The sequence below is a fragment of the Mytilus galloprovincialis genome, chromosome 5, assembly GCF_965363235.1.
Source record: "Mytilus galloprovincialis chromosome 5, xbMytGall1.hap1.1, whole genome shotgun sequence".
Taxonomy (NCBI): Eukaryota; Metazoa; Mollusca; class Bivalvia; order Mytilida; family Mytilidae; genus Mytilus; species Mytilus galloprovincialis.
In genome coordinates, this window is record NC_134842.1 from 62,177,357 (window position 1) to 62,196,631 (window position 19,275).

At 32.3% G+C, this 19,275-nt stretch overlaps 1 protein-coding gene across 2 annotated transcripts; it reads left to right on the forward strand.

Moving 5' to 3' along the window:
• Nucleotides 1-5,804: 5,804 nt before the first annotated feature.
• On the forward strand, nt 5,805-17,759 carry LOC143076208 (glutathione S-transferase 3, mitochondrial-like). Of its 2 annotated transcripts, none has more exons than XM_076251908.1 (7): nt 5,805-5,931; nt 9,785-9,914; nt 10,433-10,497; nt 12,531-12,588; nt 13,253-13,325; nt 13,897-14,020; nt 16,982-17,759. In XM_076251908.1, exons 2-6 carry the CDS (start codon nt 9,789-9,791, stop codon nt 14,010-14,012), a joined length of 438 nt encoding a protein of 145 aa, XP_076108023.1. In that variant the 5' UTR covers nt 5,805-5,931; nt 9,785-9,788; the 3' UTR covers nt 14,013-14,020; nt 16,982-17,759. The 2 variants fall into 2 exon arrangements, with proteins under 2 accessions (XP_076108023.1, XP_076108024.1); XM_076251909.1 differs by lacking the exon at nt 9,785-9,914 and adding an exon at nt 9,595-9,724 and having other exon boundaries at nt 5,806-5,931.
• The last annotated feature ends 1,516 nt before the right edge of the window (nt 17,760-19,275 follow it).

Here is a 19,275-nt window from a genome sequence, read left to right on the forward strand (position 1 = left end):
ATCATTCAAACGGGAAAACCAACGGTCTAATCTATGTAAGAAACGAGAAACACTTGTGAACCACATCAACAAACGACAATTACTATCCATAATAATCATACAAGTATTTAACTGGGAATAATGTCGAACATTTCCCAAGGCCAATATGCTTTTATTTTGTTTAGTTGGGGTGTTTTCTCACACCTTCTGTACGTCTGAAAATACAGAAAATGTTAAGCCTTTTGTAAATACAAAATGATGATATTTTCATATCGATATTATACTTCAATTCATAAATATATTAATTGATTAAAAATCCCTGTCATCATAACAGTATAAATTTAAACGCAAGCTACATTTCCGTCATTGATTTACCTTAATTTATAGTTAGAAACAAATTATAACATTTCGCGAAGTCTGCTTCATAATAATATTGTCTGACAACTTTTTTTTAGAAATAAAGAAATGATGGCGTCCAAAGGACAGTGTGATCCATGCACTGAACAAGGAACATCATCACCGGCAGTCAAATTCTGCTCCGACTGTGAAGAACGGTTCTGTGAAAAATGCATAGAAGATCACTCTAAATTTAAAGTGTTGCGATCTCATCATTTGATCGACCTGTCTGCAGCTGGATCTAAAATTCCTACCTTTCAAAAATACTGTGACGTCCACGCAGATGGTCTACTAGATTTTTTCTGCACACAGCATGACGTTGTTTGCTGTAGATCGTGTATGCCTTTGAAACACCAATCTTGTAAAAATGTTTTTCCTTTAGAACATGTTTCAAAGGATGTAAGAAATTCAGCAGTCCTAAACGATACTTTAGATGCAATGGATAATGCTTCAAAAACTTTGACAGGTTTGATGGACGGTACAAATAACAATATAAAAAAATTAGAAGATGATGAACAAGCCATACTGAGGGAATTAAAAACTGTTAAGGAAAACCTAGTAAAACAAATAGACAAATTTGAGGAAAAGGTCATCAAAGAACTTTCTAGCATAAAGAAAGAGAAAGAAATAAAGTTTAAACAAAACCAAACCGAAATAGGAGAACTGAAAGACAAAGTTCAGGAAATACATGAGCAGGTAAATTTCCTTAAAAAACACGGATCCAATAATCAGCTTTTTTTGGCTTTGCGACAACAGGATAAAAAAATTCAATCAATTGATTGTCGAATTAAAGAGATGACTTCTACCTTCGTTGGGGCTCAACTCGCCTTAACGGGCATACATAATTTGAAAATCGACTCCATCGGCTCCATTGAGGAAACACCGTTACCATGTGCAATCAAGCATAAACCAATGAAATTGAACCAAGCACAAGCAAGGTCAGACAACAGTAAGCCAATTACCAGCATGCAATGGAATAATCAATTAAACCTTCACGCTGGAACAGACTACAACTTAACAGGAATAGCAATAACTTCAGACGATAGCGTTATTTTATGTAATCATACACCCAGTGGGAATCTGTTTACTTATAGCAGCACTAATGTTTTAAAGTCTGACATATCGTTATCCTTTCCATATGATGTTGCGTTGATTCCCAATACAGACAAAGTCGTCGTCACACTACCAAATGAAATGAAAATTCAGTTCATTGATATAACAAGAACGGAGTTATCATGTAACAAAATTTCAACAGAAGAGAGCTGTTATGGAGTTAGTACAAATAGGAATAACATATATCTAGGTGGCATGGGAAAGATCTTTGTACTGAATTTGCAAGGATTATTTCGAAATAAAATCACAGTTAATAATACGGAAAGCATTTATTCTTTATGTGTCAATGAAACTAATCAGCAACTTATCTGTCGAAGCTTGAGCAGACTATGGTACGTAAAGCTGACCGGGGAAATCGTGTATCAAACTGATGTCCCAGGGGAAGCGGGATTAGCCCTTGACAGACGAGGAAATGTTTATTATAGCATGAGGGTGTCAGATGAGATTCGTCGAATAAGGAAAGGTGACTCTTCGAGTGATGTTGTGTTAAAGGCGAGCGACAAAATTTCACGGCCTTATGCGATAAACTTCAACAAAGAATCTACAACATTTTACGTTATTAATGACTGTGAAACTGTCCAAATTTTCAACTGCAACTAGTATCTTCCAAAGAAACAATACCTATGAATAACAAGTTTACAGTATCGAAACATATTTTTTGTTTGCTAACAAAAATCGATTTTTTTTTTGGTAAATAATTTGTGTTAAGTACAGTAACTCTGGATACTTTTATTTAATCTTTCACTGTTGTTATTTATTAAAATACTGTTTACTAATCATGCATTGCTAGGCAGTGTCAGCTGCTTTTTTACCCACGAAATACTTGTGTAGCCGGGCCGTTGTTAAATTCAATCGTTGCGATTCATATTAAGGTTATCAATATATTGACAAAACTAGCTCGGTGACATAGCTGCCTATGTGGTATGATGGGCTTCGTTTCCATAGGACATTATGTCCCACTCACGCTATCACATTTCCATATAAAATGCACCGCAAAACAAATAAACAAAAAAAAACTCGATTAAAACCCTAATTTAATAAAGATCATTTGGATCAAAAAATCATTCTTAACATTATCTGAGAGGTAATTATACTGTACATATATACCGAATTTTTATTGTGAATTAAAAACCCTCGGCCATTTACACTGTTTATGATTATTTGAAGGATTATGTGTTATAGTATAGTGATAGCAAAACAATTGCAGTTTATCTACACGAAGATTTCCTGGTTTTTTTTTCTGGTCATATTGAGCAAGGATATTCGCTGAGATAGATAACTGTATACCAGCCACGGAGGCAACACTAGAAACGGCTTGTGTTATATTGTTGAATAAAAAAGGTTTTGCTTTATTGACATAAATGAAGATGTATTATAAAGCTACATATGGCGTTATCAGTTTGTGTTTTTGTATATTTAAATTCTTGATTGTTAAATATCCAGTTGCTAATAGACTTTTTTCAACAGCTCTCGACACCGACTAATGACACCTACAGTTTACAGGTAAAGTGGAGGGGTCGACAAAAACGTCTGATTATCATTACGATATATAAATTCGGTTTGGCGGTTATATATAGCTACAGAAGATATAAAAATATAAAAAGTCAATACAAATATTTTTCCATCATACAATATTCTTATTACATGTTTTTACACGACATTTCACGTAGAATTGATTAAAAAATACTGCAATCATTCAACTTTATGATTATGCCGCATGCCAATAAGAATAAATGTGTATCTGTAAAAGTTTTTCTAAAAATTTCTGAGAATTTCTGAAACATTATTACGGGACTGTCTGTCCGTCTGTTATCTCACTTGTAAACACGGTCGAGACTTTTTTAAACGATCTAAACCATACCTGATGTACATATTAAATTTTGGGAGGGGTAAAAACATATTGATTTCAAAGGTCGAAGGAAAAGATCAAGATACCTTGTTTAAGTTGGTGTATTTCCTTCTTGAACAAGGGGAGATGTGTCATCATTTAAGCAGTACATACCTGCGTATGGAATTTATAATTCAACATACTAGTTACTATAGAGCTTTGTCATTGTACATTCTTTTTGGATAGTGCTAAGCAGGGATTTGGAGTCCAATGACTTATATAATTGCCCGTGTTCCAAAAAAAACAGCAGACGTTGTTTTTTTTTTTTTTATCGTAGAGCCATTCCCCTGTCCTCGAAAATGACCTCTGAGTTTCTTACTAGAAGCGGGAATTGCTTAGCAATAGAGTTTAACGGAGTCCGTGTTGATCAAGTATCGTTGGTTTTATATATCATGTATATATGTTACATGTTTTCTTCTGTTGGTTTTTTTCCACCGTACAGAAAATGAGTTGATTTTTTCTTTTTTCTTCTAAATTTAAAAATCCATGCCATGTTACTCTATTGGAAAGTTATATCATTGTCTTAAATTTCTTAGTGATGTATAGTATTATTTTCAATTATTATTTTTTAGACGACCCCTCACATCTTACCTGTCGTAGTCGTACTCAACTGTGGGTGTTGCTCAACGGCGGAAACGGAAAACGGAACGGAATACGGAATGGAAAACGGAAACAGAAAGAATTAAAACATCTTTTGTTTTTGGTTATTCTATCTACATATTAGGCATGTTTTATAAAGTATAACACATGTTTACATGGAAGAAAAACAGAGGAATAAATTTAAAATAAAAGATTTTTAAGCATAAAAATAAAACATTGTTTTATTCAAAAATTTATAATCAATCAATTTTTATAAAAAATAATACAAAAATAACACAACCCCATAAGATGAATAATCGGTGCAGAACCATTCAGCTACCACATATCATATAATTGCAAAACCTTTATTTCTACATGCACACCGTCCGTTATAGATAAAAAAAAAACTATATATTTCAAATGGCTGTAATATATATTTGGATCATTTTCGTTTTCTTAATCGAGAAATCACACCTTACTTAGTCTCCAAATCACAAAATACTCGCTGTTCTTAACTGATTGGAATATTAGTTTAACACCTATGAATATTTATTCCTGATCAGGGGATATTGGAACCACCCTTTTTGACGATGTATGCTTCTGAAGGGGGCATATGGTTGGAACCCTTGTAAATATGGTTAGATCTGCCCCTTGGGACAAATTGATATATATACTTCAATACTTTGTTTGGCGAAAGACTTTCTCATTGTCAATGGTTAGAATAACAAATGCGGTATAGATTGGATGTCAAAATATATTTAATCACGGTGATTAATGAATTCAGAGACATCTTCAATTCATCTCTGCATAAACAAGACTGGTGAATTAAACCACAATAAAGATAATAATCTTCGAAGAAGAAGAAGAAGAAGAAGCAAGATGACTGTTATACCTTAACCAACACCACCACCACGTTACCCCCCCCCCCCAAAAAAAACAACAACAAACCTACACCTCTACATCCCCTTTTTTACACACACATACACACGAATAACTACACACAATCGCGCAAGATACAAATTAATCGTTTTCTGAAGATTGCATGTATTTTTATTAATTATGAACGCCTTAAACATGTTTAACCTCATTATTGTATGCTGTTACACTAATTAAAATCAGTATATTATATAACACCATACAAAATCTTATTATCGGGATACATCAGTTTGTTTTGGGGATATTACGTTATTCTTGTATTTCTCGGGAAATTGTGGTACCCGCACATCTGTATACACATGATCAGGGGCGGATCCAGCCATTTTAAAGGGGGGGGTTCCCAACCCAGAGTAAAGGGAGGGTTCCAGCTATATGCTCCCATTCAAATGCATTGATCGGCCAAAAAAAGGGGGGTTCCAACCCCCGGAACCCCCCCCCCCCCCTCTGGATCCGCGCCTGCATGATGATACGTTTTTAATTTAAATAATATCACCTCTTCGCCTTCACATAATTGTTTTTCGGTATTTTTTTGTAAATACATTAGGCCTTTAGTTTCCTCGTTTGAATTGTTTTACATTTGTCATTTCCCTTTATAGCCGTGACTATGCTGTATGGGCTTTGCTCATTGTTGAAGGCCATACGGTGACATAGGCTATAGTTGTTAATTTCTGTGTCATTTAGTCTCTTTTGGAAAGTTTTCTCATTGACAATCATGCCACAATATATTTTTATAGCCTACACAGTTTCATTAGATTTGTATAGTCATATGTTCCTGGCATGTTTGTCTATAAAAAGTTTGGAACAATTCTTTTTTGTCGCTTCTTGACGCTTCTTGTCGCTAATTAGTGAGACGTCCGGAATTCACGTTCTATTCGTTACTGGTTTAATATTACTTATCCAACTGGTTTACGATATTTTACACCTGTTGGCCTCTTACTTGCTCGTTTTTTTTTCGAAGTTACCAGTAAAGGACGCCAGTGTTCACCTTCGACTTTGAACAGCTATAATTCATCAATTTTCTAGGATAATCAATAGGTTTTGTAAGTATTTGGGTAATGCTTTAAACAATCAAACATGTCAGGGTTTCATTCTGTCATTTATTTGTGATTGTCATTTTCGGGAAATGATACAAATAACGAATGATGAAATGTCCCTAACAAACAAAAATCATTCTTTGTGTCCACAATAGTTAACTGGACGATATAATTGTATCAGCAACAAGTGTAGAGAGCTTTAAACTAGTCCGAGATTATTCAGAGCTCGTCCCATATCAAAAAGTGGATATTTGCCCACCCAAAATAGATGCGCTGCTTCGTCGCTTCTTGTGGCGATTGAGGGCCTTGGAATTATATAAATCAGGCACCAATCTGTTCATTTTTCATTTATCTCTTCATTTATGTAAGTTTCACCTACAAAAATGTACCTGCCAACCTTTATTTTTCCATATTTTAACAGTTTTCACAGAGACCCATCGATTTCTGCATTTTGACTTTCACTTTCAAATGGACGTCAAGTTACGAGAGAGTTCGTGGCCTCGAGACTCAAATATCGATGGGTCTCTGTGAAAACTGTTAAAATATGGAAAAATAAAGGTTGGCAGGTAGGTGAAACTACATAAATGAAAAGATAAATGAAAAATGAACAGATTGATGCCCGATTTATATAATTCCAAGGCCATCAGTCGGCACCAGAAACAACGAAGCAGCGCATCTATTTTGGGTGGGCAAACATCACTTTTTGATATGGGACGAGCTCTGACGTCCCACGGCCCCAGCTTGTCTGGCAAAACAGCCGTTGGACGTCAGAGTAATCTCGGACTATTTTCACAGAGACCCATCGATTTCTGCATTTTGATTTTCACTTTCAAATGGACGTCAAGTTACGAGAGATTTCGTGGCCTCTAGACTCAAATATGCAAATATTTATATTTTTTCACCTCCTTTATAGGAGATCGATGTTTAACATTTAGAAGCCAACCACGATTTTTCACCTGCTTTACAGGAGATCGGTATTAAGCATTTAGTTCCGACCACGATAACAATCGGAAGCTCTCAGACATTTAGATAACTTGCATCGTATATGAACGAGGTGTTACATTATGGTCATTTGCACTGTTTTCTTGTGGTCACATGATAATCAGGGCTCACACTACTTCAGAATTATAGGGAGAAGTGACTTCTCTTTTTGAAACTGATAGGGAGAAGTGGTGAGATTTGAAAGAGAAGTGCTCATTCGCGCGGTGCGATACAATGTTTGGATTTTACAATAGTCATGATAGTATAAACATGATAAAGGGCCATATGTAAATAATGTTCTTTTTATATTGTTCAATTCATATCTGAGTAAAAAAATTACAATTAAAGTAACATTTGAAATTAAAAGTTGTTTAAGTTTTACTAAGGTTCTTGTGAGAAACAACCAACTAAATATCTAGCACTAAAAAAAAAAAATTATTTAAAAAAATGTAAAGAAATTATGATATATCAATTAGTTTTACAATTTAATTAAAAATTATCTTGTGTATGACATTCAGTGTTTCTCATAAAAAAAATATAAAAGTTATTAAGCTGGGCCAGAATATATTGATATTAGTATTATAATAGTCTCAGAGTTAAGCAACTTTAATCAATAGTTTGAAACAATCCATAAAAATATAGGGAATTATATACACCAATCAATTAGATGTTACCAAAAGTCTCTTAATGCGTGTAGAATGCGTAATTTTTCCCTTTGGGATCAATATTCTTCTGTCAGCTGTTCCATCTGTGCGTCCGTAGTAATTATTGTAAAAGAACGGATTTCGGTCATAGCTGGTCCGGTTCAGATCCGGAGTTTAGAAATTGGTCAATGGCGGACGAATGCAAGAAAATTTACAAAAATAAACGATGTTTGACAAGTTATTTGGAAAGGAACATGACGTTTTTAATGCAATAAATGGATTAAAAATTTACTGTAGGCAACTTTTATCACGTTTAAATGAAGTAACAAACTTATGTTGCCGCCGAATTTGAAGTTGATGTACGTTTTCGAGTAACAAGCACTGGAACTTGCAGAAATGCACGAAGTGATAAAAAGTTGTATTTTTATCAAATAACCTGCTACACACTACGAAGACAATGCTTCAACCTCTTTTCTAAAGATAATGAATCGTTTATGTCTGAATTTCTTTAATTATCAATAAAAAATTGATGTTTCATCAACTTGGTAAAAATTGAAAATGTCCGATGACGGAAGCAACTGAAAGCGACTATCGTCAAGAACAGGGCGACTTGTTTTCGCTTTTGGGGGTCGGGGAAAGCGAAGTGACGGTCGGGAAGGCGACTTCTTCGCCCAAGTCGCCTGGTAGCATGAGCCCTGGATAATCTTTGAAAATGAAAGTCAAAATTCAGGAACCGATGGGTCTCTGTGAGATAAATGAAAAATGAACAGATTGGTGCCCGATTTATATAATTCCAAGGCCCTCAATTGGCACCAGAAGCGACGAAGCAGCGCATCTATTTTGGGTGGGCAAATATCCACTTTTTGATATGGGACGAGCTCTGACATCCCATGGCCCCAGCTTGTCTGGCAAAACAGCCGTTGGACGTCAGAGTAATCTCGGACTAGCTTTAATCCTGCTCTCCAGAAACGTAAAAAAATCGAATACACCTTCACTTTTTTTCATATGAGTGTGGATAATTTAATAGACCTGTCATCAACATCAATCATCATGGTCATTGTTAGTCCAAATAATAATATGACCTCTGGCAAGGCTATTTTAATTTTTTTTCTGGGAACTTTCCTTTGACATCATTACGCTGAAACCAATTTTACGTCTGAACTTTGAGAGCAAATTTTTGGAGGGGAACTTGGAGACCTTATTTTGACATGAAATTTTAATTGCTGGCTAGAAATTTTTACGCAGTTACAAAGTCCTACCTTTTTGTGCTTATTGATACAAAATATTTCCAGAAATATTGAAAAGAAATGATAGAATAAGATACAATTCCATGATCATGATGATCTGATGATATCCCAGAACTACCAAAATTTGTCACTTCCGAAGAGTATAAAATATTAAACTTGGTAAAATTTGATGTACCCAAATTTTTGGATAATATGAATCGAACGTTTCGAAAATTCAGGTCCATCAAATTTTACCAAGTTTAATATTTACTATTCACTGGAAGTGACGTCCTGGCACATCATAATTATTTGGACTAGGTCATTGTCATTGACAGAAACAAGTGTCTGTGCAATATTGGCTACTATAAATAAAGTTGGCGCATTTGATATAATTATATAATTACATGTATGCAGGAGAGCATATTTGTTGCTTTCAATGCTTTGTTTGGGCACTGATTGAACATGCAAATGGGGAATGTGTCAAAGAGACAACAGCCCAACCAAAGAGCAGAAAATAACCCCAAGGCCATCAATGGGTCTTCAGCACAGCTAGATAATCCTGCACCTGAGGAATATTATTTATCAAGAAGAAATTATTTTGTAAACATTTGAATTAATAGAATATACATACATACAACTTTACCCCTCATAACATGCTTAATGGGAATAGCAAAATTTGACAATTTCCTGACAGACATTTGTAAGCTGTACTGCATGTACAATGTATTTTTAAACTCTATCAACTCTCATTTTCCAGGTTTCAGGCAATTACAACCAGTGTAGAAATGGTCTGAAATACGATTTAATTTTTCTTACAGAATCATGATAGTTGTTTCAAAGCTTCCTAAAGAATATGGATATGTAGTCCTGACGGGTGTTGCTAGTACATTTTTGTTGCAGTGGATGACATACAAAGTTATTGTGGCAAGGAAGAAATATAAAATTTGGGTATGACACTTTTCATATATATAGATATATATTGTATGAATTTATATTTATCATTTTCAGGAAAATGACAGTCGTATCAAAGATTCCACAGGAGTATGGCTATGTAGTTTTGACAGGAGTTGGAAGTACCTTTCTTATTTATTGGATGACCTACAAAGTTGTAGCTGCCAGAAAGAAATACAAAGTAGAAGTATGGATCTTTGAAATATGAAAGTCAATTAGATTTATGAATCATTTTATTGCAGAAAATGGTCGAAACTTCATCTTTTAATACCATGTATGCTAAAATGTTTGTTTATTGTAATTATTTACTTTTTGTTTCTGTAGTTTTTTTTGGATTAAATTTCATTTGTCTGAAACATTATAAGGTTCTGTTTATTGTGTATATTTAGTCCAAATTTTATTTTCATCAAATAAAAATAATGTAACTAAAGGCACACTTATAAGCCACATCTTGATTTATAATCCTGATTATATTGAAAACCAGTTGCAGTGTTATTGGATATATATCTTTAACATGTTTAAAAAGTTATACATTTGGTAAAAAAAAAAAAATTGCAGAAATAATAAGTATCAGTTTAATCCAATTTTAATACTATAAACTATAAAAACAATCTTTTAGGTAACATTCTTTAGTACAGAGTATAGCTTATAAAAATGAAAAAATGTAAATCTCATCAATCTTAAATGATTTATTTCTTATTTCAGTATCCAACCCTGTATTCTCCTGACAATGAAAAATTCAACTGTGTGCAAAGAGTTCATCAAAATACGTAAGTACATGTACATACAATAAAGTGTTGATTTCGGTTTTCTTCTTTTTACCCAAATGAAGAAGCAGAGGTGAGACAATCAACAATTGTTTAAGTATGTGATTAGTAATTATTTAAGGTCAGTCTATTAAGGAAAACCTCTAACAGAGGTGGATTTAGAGGGTTTTTCAGGGGGCCGCCCCCTTTTTTGAGGGAAAAAATTGATTGATTATATAAGGAATCACTGAAGCATGACTGGAAAGGACCCCTTTCAGGCAGTCAGTGGGCCCATCCTTATAAAAATTTCTTGATCTGCAACTGTCTAATGGTATATTGTAGGCAGTTGTACATTTGCATAGTTTTAAATTTGTTTAACAAATATCACATCTCATTTTTATTGAGTTATTGTCATACCATCATGCCCATCAGTCATTGACCATTGCTTTTGACACCTACATATTTTACATGATACACAGTATAGACATATAAAGGAGTTTAAGTTTGTAATTGCAATGTGCATAACACTGGCTTCAAGCATAAATGTGTATTCTTTTAAATTTTTTGATATACAGTTTTAAAGGTTGTTTGGTAGATTCACATGTATTTTAGTTTAAAACAAATTTTGGATTAAATTTCATTAATGAATTTGCTACTTCTCTATCATATACATGACCTCAAGAAGTAAGGCCAAGGACTGGTCACCTTGGAGTCTGAAACAAAGTGTCCAAGTGGATGATAATTTTTACCTGTAATCTGTAACCTTGTAAACAAGCAAGTTATCACAGACTTAGAATGTCTTTATAGTAAAACGCAGGTTACATTATATATCATCAAATTACATAAACTTGTTAATTTCCTGATTTGCATGTGCTATTGACCACTGATTATTATGTAGAATTCAATCACTAATCATATGCCTAAACTCTAGATATATAGATATAATTTATAGACAACAGAGGGAAACAACCAAGAAGTTTCAACCAAATTAGTAATAAATTCAGAAACACTACAAAATTCATCATGTGAGAAATTATTAGGTGTTAAAATTGACAGCACACTTAGCTGGAAAAACCAAATTGATCAAATGTGTGCTAGCATTTCATCAAGAATATACCTTCTTTCTAAATTAAAGAAATTTTTAGATATAAATGCCAGGAAAGCATATTATAATGGGTATATTCTGCCTCTCATCGATTACTGCTGTATTATTTGGGGAGAATGTAAAAATGAAGGGATAGTAAGAATATTAAAACTTCAAAAAAGAGCAGCAAGATTAATTCTTGATGCAGACCCATTATCCCCATCTGCCCCCTTATTTAAAAAACTTGGTTAGATGACAGTAGAAAACAGAATCAAATACCACAAATATTTATTGCTATTTAAATGTATGCGGAAAGAAGCACCACAGTACCTAATTCAAAAGTTTCAACTTATATCTGTAAATAATCCTTATGCTTTAAGGGGTGTTACTCAAGGTAATTTGATAGTTCCAAAGCCAAAAACTGAACTGTTTAAAAAATCTTTTGGTTATTCTGGATCAGTTTTATGGAACGGACTACCTTATGAAATGCGTAAAGTGCAAAACACTTATTCTTTTAAACAAATTATAAAACAATACTTGAGACAGTCCCAATATTCAGTCTGAAATGATTGCAACTATTACTCTTAGAATGTATGATTTTAATGATTTGTATATTCTAGGTCTATTTACTACATGCGATATGAAACTGTTTTATATCTTTTAATCATGGTACATGTACATTGAACTATTATGTCTATACAATTGTGTTTATATGTTGTATGTTTGCTTTTTTTCTCTTATTATTATCATTTTGTTTTTACTTGTATTGCATACATGTATATGAGGGCCTCAGGGAAGATTAGTGATTGTAACTAACTGTGTTTACCCTCTTTAAATAAAGAATTTATTATTATTATATTATTATTATTACAACACAAACACACCACATTTTATTTTTATCTTGTCATAACTAATCTAGAAAAAATACAATGATAATGATTTCTTGATCATGAACATAATACTATTATTACAGATTGGAGGGTTATCCTACATACCTGATGCTGTTGTTTGCTGGAGGTTTACAATATCCTGTAAGTAACACAATAAAGTATAATACCAGGGTTCTTGTATATAAATCTGAACTCCCTGTTAGATCTTATATATTGCATTTTGGTAATATACTGCTTTGAAATACTTCATAATTGAAAATTTCATGAAATAAACAATGTTGAAATATCTGGCAAATGATAAATTTTTCATTATTTCCTTTTCATAGTTTTAATTTAAACCTGGTTTTAAACAATAGATATTTATCAATTGAAGTTTTTCCAATGCTAATTATTGTATCCGTCTATTCTGCTATTTTCCACTGGCAGTCTAAATTGCCTTCACTGTGTTTTGGGTCCTACTCTTTGTGGATCATATTTTGTAGATACTGTCAGTCCATTCACCATAAGTAGCCCTGGAATGATGATTTTTTTTTACCCAATTTTGCACTTTTGGCAAAAACTTTAGTATGGCAAGTTTAAAAAATATAAATGATCTGCAAAAATGAGAATTTTAGTCATAAATTATATTCTTATCTATAATTTTGTAGATAGGTCCATGTTAAAATAAGGTCAGGTCAGTTACAAAGGCTCTAAAGAACCTCTAGTTACGATTTTGATATAAAATGAAGTAGGGTGATGTTCTTGTTTATATATGTTTATGTCCTATCTGTTTGTATTTTGTATGTTTACTTTTATCTTCTCTCAGAAAACATGTGCTGCAGCTGGATGGATATGGATCGCAGGAAAAGTGGCTTATGCATATGGTTACTATAGTGATGGTAGGTTCTATTTTTAGATTATGTTATAGGTACATTTTGTACTTGCCACCTTCATAATCTATATAGGAGACCAAACTTGGTAGAACTTGTGTCTTTTTTAAATGCTATTTAATTATATGTCGCTGACTTGTGTATTGTTCTCTGTTCAGATAAAGTCCTCTGTTTGGAGAAATTAGGAAGAACTACAGAATAGAAAGCTGGAATGTCACCTTAAATGATTTTTTATATGCTCTAAACCTGCCATCTAAAGATATGTTGGAAATTTTTTTTTTTCTGATTCTGTTTTTCTAATTTACTGAAAATTCAGAAATTATTGTGAGGTTTTTATTATTGGAATTATGCGACAATAATAAGAACTCCCATTTTGATACCCGATACATATATCTGTTTGATGGTTTTCCTTTAATCACAATGATAAATCTCGTTTTTGTCCTTTTTAAAGAAATCACAATAATCATGATTATTTCTGAATTTACAATGAACTGAACTTGCTTTTAATTTTTAAGAAATAATTAAATACCTGATAAAAAATGATGAAATTGATTTAAAACATAAATGTTTTGTTCTGTAGATTTAAAGAAAAGACGGTATGGAACGTTCGGTTATATTGGTTTGTTAACTATGTTGGGTTGTACCATTGGATTTGGTGTTCGTCAATTAGGCTGGTTGCCAAGACATTGTCACTAGAGATCAAGGTAAATAAATATCTGAATTACAAAATCAACTTTATTATGTTTTCGTTTTTTATACCACTTCACAAATATAATAAGGTATATATGATGGCCTGTCTGTGTATCCTTTAAGTATTTTTTTTAAGTAAATGCTCATCTTCAATGTATTTTTACCTCTAAAGTAATGCGAGAACTTTTTCTTTAATAGTGAACAAACCTCAGGTAACCAATGAAATTTTTTTGTATTCTTTTTTTTTCTACGATTTAAAATTACCTACAAAGAAGTACCATCTTTCATGCCATATTCACATCTGTAGATGAAGGCAAATATTTTAGTTCCACTTGTCATGAAATTATTTGTAGACATTTTTCTAAGAAGCTATTTGTCACCAAATCATTAGTGATGTTCCATTTATCAATTATGTGTGTACATTGGATTTGCAGATTGTTATGTTCAGATTCTTTAGAACAACTCTGCGATGTTTAATTAAGATCAAAACAATTTGAGATCCCTAAAAACCATTAATCTTTTTGTTATTGTGTACATTCTATTGATAAACTCTGCTATGTTTATTTAAGGTCACGGTTTTTTAATTTGTTGGTTTACAGATTTTCCCCATGAAAAAGTCGGGTGGGTAGGTCGGGAAATTAAAAAAAAAAAAATCATCTTTTCAAGACAAAATCAATATTAAAAATCAAGACAGAAAAATATGCAAAATCAATATATTTCACTTTTCTAACAATATGTCTGTTATGCTATTTTATCATCATTTCTTAAATTTTAGTTCAATGAAATATTATTGCGCAGCTTTTATAAACATCGCATGACATTTCTAATAATTTACAGTAAAAAAAAGGGGGTACATGGACAAAGACGTAATTAAATCGTCATTTCAGAAACAAGAAAAATAGATTCGCGTAGCTCTTAATCAATTCCAGAAAACTTGGCGAATAATGTTCTTCAAACACGAAAACTGATAAAGAAAAAAATGTAAAAACGTCGTACGAAAATAAATTTCAGCACAGGTGTCAAACACCTAATAGACTCGTCCACTGGGTTAATCTGTTGTCTCGCATTACTGTTTTTTATCCAAATGGACAATATTTTTTTTATTATCTATGAAACAAGAAAATTCCAAATGATTTGTTAATATTTAGTACTTTAACTTGATGCCTTCACCCTGTCCACATTTGGACAAGTCTATTTTAATGAGATAATGCATCTTACGGACTGATGACAAATAAGGGAAATGAACTTATTGTGTAATTTGTTTAAACACAAGTTTCATTCCGCAAAATTATTTGAGCAAACAACATTTCAAGGTCAGTTATAATTGATTTGTCTATTTTTAGAAACTTAAACTGGAAGTTTTATTTTTTCACAACAGAAAGTGTTATCAATTTTGTTAGTGATTAATGCATTTCATTTCATAAAAAAAAAGTATATTAATTATTTTTCAGGGATTCTGCATTTGTTAGGGTCAGTGGGAATAAAAAAGCATGAAAAGTCAATTTTATTTTTGGGGAAAGACAGCTTCAAGCCTTCAATCCCTTATGGGGTTGACCAGAGTGACATTCCCTCACGTCATTCATTTTGTTTGTATAGTGTGGAAAACCCCCCATCAAATCTTACTGAGATTGGTGAGAAGGAGACACACAAATGAATAGATTGAGTTTAAACACTTTTTTACACATTTCCCTACTGTTTCTGGCGAAATTATCATATCTTGAGCTCTCCTTTACACTATTTACGTTTCTTTTACAATCCGGAAAAGTCAGTATGACGAGATATTTTAAATATATCCAACCTACATTATATTTAAAAGTGACGTCATTGTTGGAATGCCACACTACGCAGAAGCAGGGATATCCATAATCCTTCACTGGCTATTTAAATCATTCTCAGAGATGGTGCACTAATAAAAATTGCTATTTGTTAAATTTAAACATAATTATGTTTGCTGTTGATGATTCAAACAGGCAATACTTTAATTTGTAGGTCAACAACTTTCAAAATAAACAAAGATCGTGGGTATACATGAGAGATTGGGGAGAGAAACGAATTTATTCATAATTTCTGTATATTTCTGTTTGAGAATCTTCCTCCAATTCAGGAGCACCTCAATTGATGAGTAATTATCCACTAAAATGAAAGTTAAAGTATCTGAACACTTAAAATGTAACATTTAGTATATGATTAGTAGTCTTTCATTAAAAATAAATTTTGTGTACCAACATAATCATTGTAATGGTAAAAAAAAATTAAATTAAAAATGTTGCATTTTGTAGTTTTAATAAACCTATATATTCATGAAATTTACGAATATTTCAAAATGAAGGATTATATTGTTTTTTATTAGGACCTGTATCCTTGTGATGAGAGTTGTAACTGGGAACTTTATCAATAGAAATTTAAAGCTGAATAGATTTTTCAGTCCTAACTTTCTTAAGAAAATTTAAAAATCTTACAGTACTGGCTCAAAAAATGGAAAATGACCATAGCCTGCAGTTCAGTGGTACACATTTAAGATTTCAAAAAATAGTGCAGTTGTTTTTAAATGACAGAATTCAGTTGAATTTTAGATAATTTACTATCAACTTTAATTGAATGTTTAGATGTAGAAGATGCAGATCTCTTCCATGGTCCAAATTGAATCCTAAACTAAAGAAATGAAATTACATTAAACAACAATTGATTTCAATATTGTCAACCTTTCTACATGTTCTAGCTGTTCTTTTTTCATTCTTTATATGAAGACTATTAAAAGATACCCACCCCCCCCCCCCCCCCCCAAAAAAAAAAATTAATTAAAACAAGGGCCTTCTTTCCCCTCAGAGCTATTCAGCTCTTTGATTATTCTAGAAATCGACAAAATCGGGTCGGCGGATCTGTAAACTAACAATTTAAAAAATCCTGGCCTAAGATAAAAAAAAAATGGAGATACCAAGATAATCATTAATCTTTATTTTATTGTATACTTTCAGGTTTGATTGTTTTACTGATATTGAAGAATCAAGAGAGATATTTAACAAGAACAATCAAATTATTTACAAATCTATTTATATATCACTGTAAATATCATACTTTCACTTTAATACTGACCCCATGTGCAAGCACAACTGATGACATTTGTTTCTTCTAGAGCTTTAAATTTGGTTGACTGGGAAATTGCCAATTCTGTTAGGAATTGTTCAATTTATATGACAAAAAATTATTTTATAGATTCAAAAGCTGGATTAATGACATGTCAAAGTTACATCATGGCTTTTATACAACATTTGATGTTTTGAGTTGTGAACACTGATATTATGGTTATTTTGGATTAGGTTAAAATCTGTTAATGCATATGATCTTTTATAGATATGTATTTTGTATCATATAAGACATTAGGTTTGATAGGATTTATCATTTTGAGTTTATTATTATTAATTTAGATATTTTTCAACAGAAGGCAAAATATTTGAAACAGAATTTATGGTTTTCTTTTTAAACGAAGCTGGATAGTTTAGTATATTTATTGATTAGCATTTTTATGGGAAATGTGCAAAAAACTTAGGTGAAGCCTTGAAGTTGAATTGATATGTTTCAGTGAGTTTCAGTATAATTGCAAGACATTTTTTTTATTGTATTTCATTTTTGATAGTAAGACTATTTTTTTTTTGTAAAACTGTGTTATCTCTATTTTTTAGTGCCATTCTTTTTGAAGATATATACATCTTATGAATTTTGTTTTATTAAGTAGAAAATAAATGTAGCAAAGTTTTTATCTGTTTTTTGTATAGAGTATTGGATCAAGTAATGGGCTATTCCATTAACATGTATGTGGGAGGGCAGGAAGGGACTTTCAAAATATCTATACAACCAAGAACCATTTTTAGATAATTTTGCATAATGCTAATAGACGCTGATGAAAAAAAACCCACATTCAATATTTAAACTTGTTTCCTGCCCTCTCACATAAATTTTAATGGAATAGCCCTAAATATCTACAGAATATATCTATTAAATATGAACACATTTAGATGTATACAATCTGACTACAATACAATAACAACATTTGAATATCTACTTCACAGTAATAAACACCCTGACAGTATTTCTGGTAAACAATATAGTTAAAATACAATTAAAAAAAGAATTAAACCAACAATAAAAACAAATAAAATACCAAACTCCTAGGTTAATTCAAAAAGGGGAAGTTCATACAAAACTATACGAATGGAACAATAAAAATAGGTTATTCTTTATTAGATTTCCTGCACTGCATCTGTGCGATGACTGTTTCTCTGATTTTTAAACACACATTTACAAAAGAGGAATAACAAAAAAATATGTTCCTTTAAGCAGGTAATCTGGTTCAATTTTTGCAAGACATAGGTATGCTGTTTCTGGAGTCTGCAGCATGGTCTTAAAAGTGTATTAGGTCAGGTAAGTGGGAAGCTCAATGTTATATATGTGGTATTCAATTGTCTAACAATTTGCATATATCATTTCCATGGAGATTATTTGGCCCTGCCCCCTCAGCCATGGTCTATTGACTTTAAAACTTTTCTCAGATAACATGTTTTATTTTGTGGTTGGGTCAGTTTAAGGGGAACTACAAGTGGTAGGCCAATGTTGATTGATTTGCAGTTGAATAAGCATTAGCACACCACATTTCCCTGGAAAATATTTGCCCCTGCCCCCATCGTCATAGTCTATGGACTGAAACTTTGCTTTGTTTACATGTTTTAATTTGTGATTAGACTAGTTTTATGTGAACTGCTAATGCTAAGTCAGTGATATTTGGTATAGCCAATGTAATGGCATTTGCTTCTCAAGTATCCTCTGAAATTATAAAGGTCCACCCTCTCATCATTGTTCATTGGATTTGGAAGTTTTGCATAGTTTTCAAGTAAATGTTTGTGTTTAGGTTTGTGCAATGAACAATTCATTAGAAGATGTTCCTGCCAATTGGACAACTTTTCACAAGAGATCAAATGACACAGAAATTAATAACTATAGGTCACAATACAGCCTTCAGCAATGAGCAAAACACATAACATATAGTCAGTTACAAAAGACCCAGAAATGATTCGTGTAAATCAATACAAACGAGAAAAACAGCCTTATTAATGTACAGAAAATGAACAAAAAACGACTATGTAACACCACATCAACAGTGGCGGGTTTAAACATGTTAGCGGGACCCTAATCCTACCCATACCCTGGGACAGTGGTGTAATAGTACAAATTAGGAACAAACTATAAACATCAGTTGAAAAAGGCTTAACTCATC